General features: G+C 35.8%; 7 protein-coding genes across 7 annotated transcripts; 2 read left to right on the top strand and 5 right to left on the bottom strand.

The window, feature by feature from the left end:
* Positions 1–338: 338 nt before the first annotated feature.
* Positions 339–1433, bottom strand: BRETT_002910 (uncharacterized protein; the record flags this gene model as incomplete). The annotated part of the gene is made up of 1 exon (XM_041281427.1): positions 339–1433. The coding sequence occupies one exon, from the start codon at positions 1431–1433 to the stop codon at positions 339–341; it is 1095 nt and encodes a 364-aa protein (XP_041139218.1).
* A 204-nt stretch (positions 1434–1637) lies between these two features.
* BRETT_002909 (uncharacterized protein) lies at positions 1638–3056 on the bottom strand (the record flags this gene model as incomplete). The annotated part of the gene is made up of 1 exon (XM_041281426.1): positions 1638–3056. One exon carries the CDS (start codon positions 3054–3056, stop codon positions 1638–1640), a length of 1419 nt encoding a protein of 472 aa, XP_041139217.1.
* Positions 3057–4438: 1382 nt separating this feature from the next.
* Positions 4439–5170, top strand: BRETT_002908 (uncharacterized protein; the record flags this gene model as incomplete). Its single annotated transcript, XM_041281425.1, has 1 exon — positions 4439–5170. One exon carries the CDS (start codon positions 4439–4441, stop codon positions 5168–5170), a length of 732 nt encoding a protein of 243 aa, XP_041139216.1.
* An 89-nt stretch (positions 5171–5259) lies between these two features.
* DBP5 (RNA helicase required for poly(A+) mRNA export) lies at positions 5260–6819 on the bottom strand (the record flags this gene model as incomplete). The annotated part of the gene is made up of 2 exons (XM_041281424.1): positions 5260–6716; positions 6813–6819. 2 exons carry the CDS (start codon positions 6817–6819, stop codon positions 5260–5262), a joined length of 1464 nt encoding a protein of 487 aa, XP_041139215.1.
* A 405-nt stretch (positions 6820–7224) lies between these two features.
* BRETT_002906 (uncharacterized protein) lies at positions 7225–7851 on the top strand (the record flags this gene model as incomplete). Its single annotated transcript, XM_041281423.1, has 1 exon — positions 7225–7851. The coding sequence occupies one exon, from the start codon at positions 7225–7227 to the stop codon at positions 7849–7851; it is 627 nt and encodes a 208-aa protein (XP_041139214.1).
* Positions 7852–8047: 196 nt separating this feature from the next.
* On the bottom strand, positions 8048–9022 carry BRETT_002905 (uncharacterized protein; the record flags this gene model as incomplete). Its single annotated transcript, XM_041281422.1, has 1 exon — positions 8048–9022. One exon carries the CDS (start codon positions 9020–9022, stop codon positions 8048–8050), a length of 975 nt encoding a protein of 324 aa, XP_041139213.1.
* A 979-nt stretch (positions 9023–10001) lies between these two features.
* On the bottom strand, positions 10002–11954 carry BRETT_002904 (uncharacterized protein; the record flags this gene model as incomplete). Its single annotated transcript, XM_041281421.1, has 1 exon — positions 10002–11954. The coding sequence occupies one exon, from the start codon at positions 11952–11954 to the stop codon at positions 10002–10004; it is 1953 nt and encodes a 650-aa protein (XP_041139212.1).
* Between the last annotated feature and the right edge of the window lie 2586 nt (positions 11955–14540).

Genomic DNA, 14540 nt, shown 5'->3' with positions numbered 1-14540 from the left:
TGTTTCCAGATAACGAACGCGACAAAGAAAAAAAATTGATTTGAAATGAGAAGGGGTAAAAAAAAAGATAGCCAGCCAAGCCTAGTCTGATAACAGCAGCACTACTATTCTTAGTTCAAAGCTGTAATCTTCAATTATTATTGTTTCTGTTATAGATCAATGTCTTGACCAATATTTCCTACTAAAATGAATTTAACGAATAATGAATCATATTCTTCACCCATTTTTCGCCAGACGGCCTAAAAACGTTTCTCCGATTAGAGCAGCTGGATTCAAAAAAGCGTCTTGCGATATCGGTTTACGTCATCAAGAACTCACATATCATTCCATTGCATTTCTTAAGCCCCTAATATGTCGTCCAAAAACTGCTCATCTTCTTTAGAAATAGAGTCCATCTTACCAGTTGGTTGTCTATTACCCTCATTATTTAAACGTGAGACTTCGACCATATTCTGTTCTTTATTATCTTTATTATCACCACTAATTAATTTATCAAGATCGAATGCTGCATTATAATTATTATTTTTAACCTTATTTTTATTCCTATCGATCCTGTCAACCGATGCAGAATCCCCAACTAGCTCTTTGAGATCCTCGTCAAAGTTTGTATCTTCAATGTTTATCTTTTGTATGCCTTCATTCAATTTCTGTGCTACTATGTCTCTGTAGTTATTTGCATCTGAATCCAAATCAAGTTCAATACTTCTCCCCTTTCGAGGCATTTTTGGTTGTGAATAACCGCCTTTAGCATTCAGAACCATCTTTTGATGTTTAATTTCTTTTTGAAGCCTGAAGAATTGCTGTCTCTCCTCCGGGGTCATTTTCTCATTACTAGAATACTTTGTTTCTTCGCTTTGTTGTCTTCTTCCGTCATCAAACGCTTTTATCAATTCCTCAAGAAAGTCTTTATCGTTATCTTTTCTCCCTTCCCGATCCTCTTTTCTCATAACATTCTTGTATGCACTGTCATCTTCGCCTACCTCCATTATGTGCTGTAAAACAACGTCCTTCTGTTTATTGAACAATTTTTGTTCCTCATCCCTCCTCTGTTTTTCAGCCTCAATCAATTCTGGATCTTTCATCAATTTGATTTCATCTTGTGTGTCAGCTTTAAATCTCCACGAGTTAGATCCTAGTTTCTTCTTCGTCATTTCTCCTTCATCATCATTGTTATCTTCGCTTATATCATCCTCCTCTCCATCCGATGTTTTTTCCTCGTTATCGTTTTGTTCTTCCTCCGTTACTGGTGTTTCCTCGGTACCGGTCGAAGTTTTAGTGCACTTCTTATCTTCTATTTCATGGTTTTGTTCGTCCTTTTCATTTGTGTCTCTATTCTTTCTTTTATCCTTATCTCTCTCCAGCGTTTTAAGTCCATGTTTTCTCATATAATTTCGCCTAGCCTTGTACTTCCATTTGTCATTGTGTAGCACCATATCAACTAATGTTTCAGATCTGATTGCCTTAATTGGATTACTTGATTAAATTGTAATGGATATTCTTGGAAAGCACTGATTTTTAAAGGGTAGTTATTCGTGTTATGCGCGATCTTTTTTTTTTTCTTTTGCTACAATTTGTAATCTTTAAATAAGTTAGAGTAAAAGCTGCGATTTCCAAAAGCGTCTCTAAGTATATATAGTTCATTCTCCTTTTAAAAATTTCACGACCTGATACTCGAAATCACCGGGATTGTCGACATAAACATGATGGCCTGCATTACTGATCACTCTAAATCTAGCGTGACCCTGCGGTTTGTTTAAATTGTAATGATTGATTTCATTACAAATTTTATACCCATCTTTCTTGGACATCCAATCATACTGGCCATACAGCCATAATGTGTCGATCTCAAGGTTTCCGGGAAGTCTGTCCATTAATGGCAGTTTTGCAAGTGCGCCGGGCGCAAGAATCCTGGTTAGAGCATATTCACCAGATCCCTTGGCCAAGAATATTTTTGAAGTATAGTTGTTGATTTGTCTTATTTCGTCCTCATTCTTAATCTCCCTAAATCTGTTCCATGTCCATCCTGCGGTTAATTTTGGTGCAAATGGTCCCATCATACGAACAATTTGTAATGGTGAAAAATTCTTCTTCCAGAGACTTGCAAAGAACTTTCCTGGTTGAACCCTGCCTCTAAATTGCTTCATGAGATTTTGTATTTCATTCTCCTGGGCATCTGATGCAACTGAAAGTTTATCCCATTCATCCCTATTTGTATCAATATGTTTAAGGCTATCAATTATGGATGGTTGTTCCTCAGCTTCCTCGTCATCAGCATAACTGACTCTACTTATCTCTCTTGATAAATTTACACCCTGTTCCTTTGCAATTTTATAATCTTCATCCAAACTCTTTCTTTCCTTTTGCTGAATAGTTCCGTCCAAATTAATCAATGATGCATCACTCCGTTCGACACCAACAGGAGAAATCATCACCATCTTACTGATATGTCCCTTTCCATATTTGAGATAATACGGACCAATCAAGTAGCCGCCCAATGAGTGGGCCATTAAAACATATTTCCCCTCAATTCCTCGTGCTATTCTCCATTTTTCCAATGAATCGTTAAAAAAGGCTTCGGCTTTTTTAACGCCTTCAATCGTATCACCATTAATGTTCGGAAATGTAGGTCTACTCGACAAGCCAAAGCCTAGGAGATCAATTGCATGCAGCTTTGTTCCTGGAATACTCGTAAGGCCCTCAAAATTCCGATAAAAGAACCCCAGAGCTGCACCATAACCATGTATAAGGACAATCTCAATAGGTTCCCCGCCTTTTGTAGGTGGTAACGTATTTTCAACGTAAAATTCATGAATAAAATTGCCATCCTTGTCTATTGAAGTATCTATTATTTCGGACCTGCGATCTTTCGCTGGTTTATTGTAGAATTCAAGATTTGACAGTAATTGATCCTCGTAATACTTCATTGGTTTCCCACCAAAGTATAACTTGAAGGATTCCGATACGGAATAGGCAGCTGTTTTAGGCAAAGAAGAGAGCTTTGTCCCTGGATGTTGCTCGTTTTCAACATCCTTCTTATTCTTGTTTAATGCAATCATATCTAAATTTATCTTCACTAATACAGCAGTTTTTGATTAATGAAGGTTGAAAGAAAGTGTAAATATTTGGGTACAACGAAGGCAACACAAATCATTCTTCCGATCGGTAAATTTTCACATGGGAAAATCGCGCCTATTTGTACTCCCCCATTCTATTTCACCTTTTTATTCTCCTTCACTATATATACCCATCTTCCCTATCTTCTCGTTTTACACAACCGGATTTAATAATAGCGAAAGCAAATTAAAGATTTTTCAGTTTTCTTGTGTTTAGGTTCTTGCATTCTTCGGTCAATTCTGTTTTACTTTTTGTCCCCTCATCCATGACCTTAAAAAGGGACTGATCATCGCCGAAAGGATTTAGTTGTTTATCTCCGTCAAATCTACTTTATGTGTAGTTTTGAAATAGTCCAATTAAGTCTGTTATCTATCACCCGGTGATATTTAGGTTCTCAGGAATTATCGAAATCTCGATTGTCAATGCGTACCTCTCTTCCTGATAAGTAAATGAATAGATTTCTGTTTCCGATCGGATTATAGGGAACTTTTTGGTTCCTCCGCCTCCAAAAAAAAAAAAAAAAAAGATCCGGTAAAATTGCTCTTCCTCTATCCGAGCAATGAATTGGAAGTATTGTGACCTTCTGTCAGTGGTCCCCACTTGGCATAAAATATCACACCCGTATTAATACTTTTGGAAGGCAATCAAGTTTAGATCATATGCAATTTTTTTGTTCACGGTTTCCCGAACTTGAGAATCTCTCGTAATTCCCTCAGAATATTGTTCAGCTGAATTCTATCAAGAATTTTTAGAGAATCTAAAGACAGAAAGTAAAGCCTTTGAAAAGAATCATTTTCAAAGATGACAATAATCATATTAATTATACTGTGATAGATGTAACATAGTTGAATAAACCCTAAAAACTAAAAATTTTAATATATAATAATTAAATTAAGTTTTGTAAGAGTATATCTATTGGACATTTGTATTATACAAGTGTATCTAATCCATGCATATTACAGAACTGACCAGGCTTGGTCTTTGTCCTAATAAGTGTCAAAATAGGAAACGAGCTTAGCGCCAAAAAAAAATTTGATGTAAAATTAAGATACATACATATTCATGTGATCAAGAATAGAAAAATAAGTATATATATTTTAAGGATTATCAGAATGAATCCTGTAATTGACAATGCTAAAAATTATATCTTTTACTGTATAAAGCTGATAATTTTAAACGTCTATGAAAAGAGGCCATCATGCATTCTTCTTATATTAGGTATCCAATTATAGCAAAGCCGAAACCAGCTGAACTTGATTTTTCCTGTTGGGATTCCCCAACAACAAAATTTTGTTCATTTTCCACTAGTCTCTTAAGACGAATAATGGATTATAAGGAACAAATCTATGCACTTAAGCAACTACAAAAAAAGCAACTAGGTGAAGCCAGTAGTTCTGGTTCTTCTAAAATCATGGTCCAAATAAATGTTTTATCGAACTGTTTAAGATCACAACAAAAAGATATTGTTCAGTCCATAGATGAATTGAAAAATCTTTGTGACATTCACGATAAAGATCAAGTGTGTCAGGTTAATAATATGAATAGGAATTTTAAAAATGCAATAAGGGACTTGATGGTAGCCAATTCGGATTATCAACATTCAATACGCGATAATTCTGTTAAGCAGTATATGTGCCTAAATCCAAAAGTATCTGAAGCGGAAGCTTTGGATTTTGTGGAAACTCTAAATGGACAGCATGTTTCAGTTATAACAATGAAAGGTCCTAAATCAAACGTGGTTCAGACTTATAAAGGGGTTTCAGCACGTTACAAAGAGTTAAAAGAGTTGGAAAAGTCCGCTGCGGAATTGAATCATCTGGTTGACAGCTTACATAATATTACCGTCACCCAAGACACGCAATTTCAGGTTATCAACGAAAATCTAAATAGATCATCCCTTGATTTGGAAAGAGGAGATGCAAATGTTCTTTCCTCAATATCAAGATCGAGGAAGTCAAAATTAATGGGAAGCTGGCTTTTTGTAATTGTCGTTTTTATTGCACTTTTAATGATAGGTTCTGTAGTCGGCGGACTTGTCAAATGGAGTATTTTATAGCCAATAAAAAATTCAGCAAAATTTACAAAAGGGATCTGCACTTTTCTCAATGTAGTAGACAATTATTAATTACACACAAGATATGTTATTCATTTGATCACCTTCTTAACAATTTTTTCGACCTCATCCCAGTCATCCGATGGAACCCTGGTCAATTCTAATCCACCAAAGTAATGTGCAATGTACTTTAAGCACTCATAAGATTTCTTATCGTGGATGAATGAAATAGAAACACCTGTTCTTCCAAATCTACCTGTTCGTCCAATTCTGTGAAGGTATGTTTCCGGGTCCGGTTTTCCATTCTTATCGTATGGCATGTCATAGTTAACAACCATAGAAACAGAAGGAATATCGATACCCCTGGCAAGAACGTTGGTAGTAATAAGGACTTTCGATCTTCCTTCCCTGAAGTCATCAATAAGACGGTCACGATCCTCAGGAACAAGACCACCATGAAGAACGGAAACCGCATGTCCTTCGTTTTTCATCCTGATGTATAACTTATCAGCGGTGATCTTCCTCTGAACAAAGATAATAGATGAAGCTATAGTTAACAAACCATATAATTCACACAAGCATTCAAACTTGTGCCCTTCGGAATCACAGTCCATGTAAAGCTGTTTAATGGCCTTCACATTTAATTCTTCCTGCTTCAATTCTAGTGTGTTTGCATTGGGAACAAACCGTTTTGCGTATTTGTTCACCTTTTCTGGAAACGTAGCCGAAAACAACGCAATTTGAACTTGCTTTGGAAGCGAATTCTTATATCTGAGACATTGGCTACCAAGACCTTGCTGATCAAGCATATTATCTGCTTCATCCAAAACAAAAATTTTCACGGCAGAAACATCTATTGATCCTCTTTTTGTTAAACCCAAAATAGCGCCAGGGGTTCCCACTAATATTTGAGCATTTATACGTTCTTCCCTTGCTGTACTTCCTGGAACCACCAATTGATATGAAATGCCAGTGTACTTACCCATTTCCTCGATAACTTCCAAAGTTTGTCTAGCCAATTCACGCGCTGGAGATAGACATATAGCCTGTGGACATTTTTTATTCTCATCAACTCGACTGAGCATAGAGAGAGCAAAAGCTGCCGTTTTTCCTGTACCAGATTGTGATTGGGCAATTAAGTTTTTTGGTGGATTAGCCAGAAGCAACGGTAAAGCTTTCTCTTGAATTTTGGAAGGTTTCGAAAACTTCATTGCATACAATCCTTTCAACAAACCCTCCGTTAAGCCCAAATCTTCGAACGATTTAACAGAATAAAGCGGAGAATTTGGATCTGCTTGTAAATCGGCAAGGTTCACCTTCACCTCATAAGATGAGTTAATAAGGTTGCTTTCTTTCTCTTTATTTATCCCATTTGCTTCTTCTCTCTTTGTCTCCTTTGTTTTTTCTTTCTTGGTTTCAACCTTTGGTGAGTCAGACGTTTTGCTAGTTTCTTCACTGTTTTTCTTCAGTTCTTCCTTGCCTTTCTTCTCAGCCAACGTCAACTTTGAAAGAAGAGTTGAGGCATCCTCTTTGGTACTATTTGTTGTGTCTATCAAATAGTTAATGTTAGTATGTGCTTGTGCTGCTGGAACAACGTTATTTTGCACATGAATTTTTTTTCATTTTCCTCAAATTAGATACTTACCTGTCATACGTATCGATGCTTCTCAATATTCCACTGTATCAAAGCAGTTTCAAGTTTTTATATTCCTGGTAAATACAAACACAAGTATCTTTAATGGAAATCTTGAAAAAAATTGAAATAGCCCGTTAACATATCTCTTTTGACGGATACTCATTCTCTATTTATTTTTTCACGTCTTTTTCCTTCCCTTTCTCTCCTGCACCGTCTGATTTCTTTTTTCTTTCTTTGCAAATTTACAATCACGTGATCTTTAGATGAGAAAAGAAGATAGCACAAAAGATTCAAGTGCAAACTTGTAAGGATACAAATTGCGACATTCAGTATGTTACCAATTTCGAAAATTAACTTTGTTATTGTTCAAACCCTATTGTTGTATTTATCTATTTTTATGTGAGGTTCCTAGAATTAAATAATGACTGATAATGAGAAAAGGCTGAAGGTGCTAACAGATTCGTTAATGCAACTCAATGTGAGTATTGCGCCTGACCAGAGAAGAAATTACGTGGTGTCAAATTTGAACGTTTGTAAGTATTCCAAAGATAGTTTGGGAGATGTCTCTGGATTACGTTTGAATATTCAAACAAAAAAAGACAACGAAACAAATGGTAATCGCGATGAGGATGATAATAATAACGGTCAAGGCCAGCAATCACATAATGGAGTGATTGCGAATACGGCGCCAATTAAATCAAAGATAACTATGGCGCATTCAAAAATGCTTACAGGTCTATCAGATAGAGCGACTGATTCACTTTTAGCCGTTTCGAAGCGAAATAGCACTAAAGTGCAAATTCGATTCAAGTCAATTGGGTCAATAGGTCAACTTCGGCCGGCCGTTTTCAAGATTTCAAGGAGTTCCCGTTTTCTTTCAATATTAAGGTTTTTAACAAGACGACTAAAGCTCAATAATGTCTACTGCTACTTGGAAAATTCGATTGTTCCAAGTCCTGATGATAGTATTGGAAATCTTTATGATTTGTTTAAATCGGGAGATAGCGAGTTGATCGTTAGCTACTGCAATATTGTTGCTTTCGGGTAAATACGTACAACGGCAAGTATTGGGGAATTTTTATGTTATACATGTATATGAAATGCTAAATACAATAGAAATGGGACGTCAACGACTAGTATATATATATATGCAAAAAGAAATATGTTAGGCGATCCGCCAAAATAAAAGCCATAGCAGCACGTCAAATAGAAGAACAAAGGCGCTGGCACCAAATTTGTTTTCATCAGTCATCTTCGTCTTTCTTATTGTTTTTGTCCTTTTTGCTCCAAAACCAGCCGCCCTTCTTCAAAGAGGAATGATTTGGACACTTAGCCACTTTCTGATCCACTTTTTTTGATTTTCCTGTTTCCCCATCGATAATTTCTTTATATTCTCTTTCCTCCGAGGTTCCATCACCAAAATACCTCTTCACGCTGGTAGTTTTTTCAATATCACCGTTCTCCAGTGTGTTCACGATCGTAGATGATGACGTTCCTGTCGATCTGAAGAAATTCTTGTCACCTGGTTCAGTTGATGGCACGTTATAAACATCGGTATTATCAGATGTTTCAAATGGCCCAGTAACTTTATTATCATCTGATGGCATATCTCCGTTCAAAAAGTCCCATTTAGACTTCTCTTGTGTCCTGTACTTGGACCATTCCTTCTCTCTTTTACTCTTCATCACCTCCCGCATTTTACTTTGCCAGTCCATCAAATCATTAAAGTTTGTGAAAAATATGCCATACTTCTTATGATCAAAGTCACCTTCCACATCTTCTTTGCTGTATCCTTCAGGATCGTTTGCCACTTCCTCCGGAATTTTTGCCCTTGGAAAAATACAATGCCAGTATCCACGAGAATCCCATGCCTCCAATCCGTCCATCTTTTTGCATTTTGAGTACAACTCGACACTTGGGACAGGGTATGTCACAAATCCGTTAGGCCTAGAAGCCGATCCGTAGAGACTTCTGAATGTGTTAAAAAATGGATTGTGGCTAAAGCTGTCATCAAAAACAGAATATTGGCTATCATCATCGGAGCCAAAAATATTCTTCGAAAAATCTAACATCTTATTAAAGGAGGAAGATGCGATGTCATTTGTCTTCGAAAAAAGTGATCTCACTGGGTCTGATAAGGGAAACTCGAAACTTGATTTCTCAATATCCTCGGCCTTCACAGGTAGACTTTTGTCTTTTGATGGATCATATAATCCCATTGTTGATATCTCAATACTTAAGCGTCTTTTAGCTGTTGTGGTTGTTTGTAAAGAGGAAAAAAAGTAACTTTCTCCAAAAAATGTAGAAGGCGAGAAGAGATATCTTGGCTAGTTTGATTTGCAAACCAGAACAATGAATACGATCAAAACCCCAGGTTTTATATTTTCGATTGCTAAAAAATAGGAGGATATTAAGAACTAAAAAAAAAATCGCATATGTTTTCCTACAATGTTTAATTGCCTATTATAATTATATTTGATTAACCAGTATGGCTTCAAAAGAATTTACAGCAATATCACATGAGATGGATATAAATAGGATTACATGTAACTGTCCTTTCGCAAATCAAGCCTGGACCGTCTTCTGACCTCTTATTGTAAACATTAAGCCTGTTATTCGGTGGTTTACGTAAGTATTAAAAAAAGATCAGCCGCAGAAAAACCTAGAATTTTCCTCCTCCCTTATCTTTTTTCATTGGTGTTTTAGTGTCGGATTTCGCGGATTTTTGGAAATTCTAACAAGAGCATAATTCCTGAGAATTGAGGCGACACAGAGAATCCCACTTGTAAAAAGCAAAATCTGAGTTTTGCTAAAACTATTCTACGTAACAAATACTTCCTTTTTCTTGAAAAAGTTGACAGAAGATAAGCTAATATATTTTAATTTGAATCAAATTTAATTTAATATTGATTGTATCATAAGTTGACAGTATTGTCCATATTGATATCATTATTGATTATTATTCGTGTCTCTGAGTTTTGTAACTTCACGCACCAGGAATCGTTATCCAACCAGGTTGGCATATCATCCTTATACAAATTAATTAGCTTCATTCTAACTTTGGGTACCATTCACTAAAGCATATCGGATTGATGACCCTGCTGCACATACATTGGAAAACTTTGGAAAAGTGATTTTTTAGATATTGCCTCAGATTTTCTCTCTTTGTTTTTTATACTTTTGCCATGACAGGTGCCTTTATTCCTCTTGACTATTCTTGTCGACAAGTCTTTTAAATCGGTCCTTCTCCGTCTCAGCTAATGTTTTCTTTCCTTCGAGTTCCTCTGTGACACCTCTGTTCTCTGCTTCTAATGTCGAGCCTTTGATTTCCTTTTGGCTAGCTTCAGCTTGTTCCTCTTCCTCTAATTCATTGCTAATCATCGTGTATATAAGATAAAAGTTGTTGTAAAGAAATGCCTTGTACTTTTTATTATCTTTAAGTGTACCGGCCATAATTTTCATACAGCTTTCAAACTGATCAATCAATCGAATCACCGAATTTGTTAAAGGTTCCCATGTCTCAATTTCAAACATAAGGTTACTTGAAAGTCGTATCAAGTTTGTTATGATCATTCCAAAATTTTGTGTCAAGCTAAGTGGCACCATGACATTCTTAGAAATTGTCTTTATCGTTAAACTGGACGAGGCAGCTTTTTTCATAGATGTGCAATTGTCATCTATCAACTTCTGAAACTTTGGCCAGAGCAAAATGAGTTGATAATTCAGGTAGTCATCAAGAATCGGGATTCTTCTGTGCTGTACCTCGTATTCAAACCCCTGACATAAACGAACCATGATCAATATACCAAAAATATCTGACGATTCCTGTGATAGGAATTCGGTATAGCTGTATCCCATCTTATAAACCGGTGTAAATATGAGCTTCGTAAATTTAATAGATTCTTCTAGCGTCTGTACGCCAAAAAACTCGTTTAGAAATAAATACTCCGTCGATACATTATCCAAAAGTGCCTGGTTAAAATTTTTGAATCCCTCCTCCATCCAATACCTTGTTTTGTTGGTCTCCGCAATCTGAGCAAGCATTGCAGTCTGATCCCGACTCATGAGAGTCTCAAACCTTTTCGGTATGCTAATGAGATATTCGTTAATGTTTATCTCTGGAAGAGTACTTCTTGATTTCCGGGAAAAAAATGAACCCGTCAACGTGGTCGATTCATTTTCACGCGGCATTCCAAGTAAAACACTTTTATCCACATGTATTATTTTCAATCTCTCAAGTGATGAAAGATACATGAGGAAATGTTGTTTGTAATACCATCTCATTGTATAGCAGTATGCCAGTCTTAGTTCGTTAGCAAGTTTTTCGTTTCTTGCCAATAAAAACGAAAATATCTCCTTAACTTCAAGCATCTCCTTCTGAACTAGTTGTGAGGCTGTGCTGGGTTTTCGCAATCGTTTCACCTGTAAAATAAGATAATTTCTAATTCTTTCAATACATTTCATCTCCAATATGCTCAACAATCTGGAAAGGTCGTGCAAAGATAACACCGGAGTACCAGTCTGTAAACCCCGTTTGTGATAATTACTATATATCTCCTTTTTTTCGTCTATAAATTGAATGTTTTCCACCCATCTCCGATTAATATTCCCTTTACAGACGCTTTTAACAATTTGTGGAGGAATTGCTAAGTCATTAATTAACGGTGTCAATTTTGCATCCAACAGCTTCTTATCCTCTATATTTGAATTGAGCTGATTCGATCTATTTTGCAAAAACTCCATCTGCCCTGAAAGCTTGTTCAATTCAAGGCCAAACTGTGTCAAATACGATGATAGCGGATTCAAATACCTTCTTGATGTATTGATCAATTCCCCGTATCGTTTTAACTTTGCCAATTTTTCCGAAATATTTTGTGCATCGTTATTCTGTTCTGATGTCTCCAAATAGCGCATCTCTTCAAGACTTCTGTAATTGTTTCCCACACCTTCGAGCTGTCTCGTCACCTCTACACAATCTTCGTCCGGATTATCCTTTAACTCATTCATAAAATCAATTTCCCATTCAGGTCTTAGCATCATTTGAAGTCTTTTCATTGGTGTATCATCTTTCTTAAAAGTATCAGCGTTCTTTTTCCTTTTCGGATGCATTGATATTGATCTTCTAGAAATTCTACGTGAAGTTGGCTCCATTTTGTTAGCATCACTTCCTGTGTTTACTTGCCAATCCTGGCTAGGAAACCGCTCATATTTTCCATTGACTGTCCCAGACGGTAGCATTTATAAATATTAATTTTTGACGGTTCCAACAGGCTAAATATCTTAATATAATTTTGTTATTTGAATCTTATATACGATTACCTTCTTTAGATTGTTGTTTTCCGCATTAAAATAGGATCAATTACATGGATTTGCTGTTGTACGGATGTAAACTTCATCCCAATAAAAATTTTGAGACTTCAATTTTTTCTTATGTTCATTTAATTATCAAGGTAGAGTTTTCGTACACGACAAGTGAGATAAGAGAGGGGAGAGATCGGGACAAAAATGCATGAATATCTCCTAGATTTAAGGCGGGATGGTACGAACACAATCCCGGGCTTTTTCGGTTACTTCAAAATGAACGAATGGAATGTATCTGGACGTGTCTTCTCGAAAGGAAATTATGTTCTACGAATGAATGGTGAAGATGTCTATTAGTTATGCATCTTGCGGATTCTATGCGTGCCTTCGTATTTCGGCTTTCGGAAAGTTGAGTTTCCTCGAACCTGGTTGTTTGATTTTAATACACCGAGGGAACAGCGAAAAAAATCAAATAAAAATAAAAAATTGAACTAATAAAAAGAACAATATGGGGTATAAACATTGGCCTAGACAATGATTTATTGACGAAGTCTGAAACAAAATATCGAAATGGAAATACGAAGACAAAATTTAACTAATGAAATTCCAACTGCTCAAATGCCATCATCCTATGTAAGTCAATTTGCATAAATTAAATTTAAAAGCATATAAATTTTCGGAAAATCTACCACCACAATTAAATACGCACCTTGTCTTATGTCATGAAATTTTGGCTCTCTCACAGCTTTATATCCGAATTGCACAAAATAGAAGTGGATTTTTGTTGAACACTAACACTAAGCATACTCTGAACTTATAACAGGGTCACCGTATCTAATTTGTTAACCTTTACTTATTTTACATGCTTTCTTACCTTACTCGTTCCCCTAAATTGTATAAACAGTATGATCAAATTGACAATGTGATTTATTTCTGACGAAAGAAGTATTCTAAGGTCCAGAATAGTAGATCCGTCTTGCATAGTTGTCCCCTCACCTTCACTCCCAACTATTGTCGTGTTAAAAAAATTTACGGATGCATATAAAAATATATCTGCTGCATTGTTAGTAGCGCTTATATTTGCACCATATCTACCCAAAACGCAAGCCTTGACTACGACCGCACGATGTTAATAGAAACCTAAGGTATTCGTTCTCATCGTGCGTCATGTTGCGCAATTTTTGATGTTAATTTTCTTTTTATTTCTTTTCTTGTTCTTTTACCGTTCTACAGTTACTTTCTATTTGAAAAGTATCTCGTTGCGACTATTGTGGTACGATTATTCGTCTTGAAATTTTTCGTGTAGTGAACTATATCCGAATCCGTTAATCAGTATCATGCTTGATCTCTTACCTATTTTTTGACTGTTCCTGTGCTTTTTTCAATATGCACAATTCCCAAGTCATACTCTCGAAAAAAATTTCCCCTTCCCTTCTTTCCTTTGCCTAAAATAAATAACGCTTCTTATCTTTTAATTTGTTTGTCACTTCTCCCAAATTCTCAACATCAATCAAATCATAAATCAGTTTTTGGTTACTATGGCTCACATTTATTTTGCCACTCTACTACACCCGTTTTTTTTATGTTCTATTCATTTCGTCATATTAGTGATTTTTTTTCGTCCAGAATAAATCTTGCATATTTTTCCCGTATGTAGAATTTTGCAGCAATCCCATGAAACAGCTTATGTTAGAGTTCAGTCGTGAGATATCACTATCCAAAAATGGAAAGTTGCATTAAAATTATGCATACCTCATATAATAACCCTTAAAATCTTAATGGTCGGTATCACGTTGTATTTTCTTGCGAAAAGTCGCGTTTAATCGATCTTTGATTCAGACGCCTGAAAAAGAATATATTCAGCGACAGAAGAGAATTGCAAGCTTATTGATAATATTCAGAAGAATCAGGGTTCCTCAAAGGGGGATCATTTGCTGGTGAATACTGAAGTTAACTTTATTTATCAGCAAACGTCCTGGCTGAGTTGTCATTCGTTCCGCTATACTCACTTTTTTCTCTGATATTTCTCAATTTATAATTAAATACTAGGAATAGAACATTCGTCAAATTCGATGCATTGAAACCGCACAGCTATGCATATTCCGTTATTCGTTTTTCAGTCCTTTTTCCGAAGTTGTTTTTCTTTAATTTTTTTATCTTTTCTTTTTCTCGATTTTTTGCTATTGTATTGTTCTTACTTTTTTATTTCCATCTTTATTCAGTCGCCCTTCCATTCAATTTTTTATTCATGTACTCATCATTTCTGCCTTTTGTTTTCCCAACGTTCTCTGTTTTCCTCTTTTTCCATTGCATGACTATCATTCCTGCTAGTTTCTTGGATCTGGATCTTGTTGCATAGTAGAGCAAGCCTCAAATTGTTCATAAATCTATTTTATATATATATATGTTAATTTCCTGATATTCGCCTTTCAACAC

This window comes from Brettanomyces bruxellensis, chromosome 9 (genome assembly GCF_011074885.1).
Source record: "Brettanomyces bruxellensis chromosome 9, complete sequence".
NCBI lineage: Eukaryota > Fungi > Ascomycota > Pichiomycetes > Pichiales > Pichiaceae > Brettanomyces > Brettanomyces bruxellensis.
The sequence above is the reverse complement of the archived record's forward strand: the minus strand, read 5'-3'. Positions and strand labels throughout refer to the sequence as shown.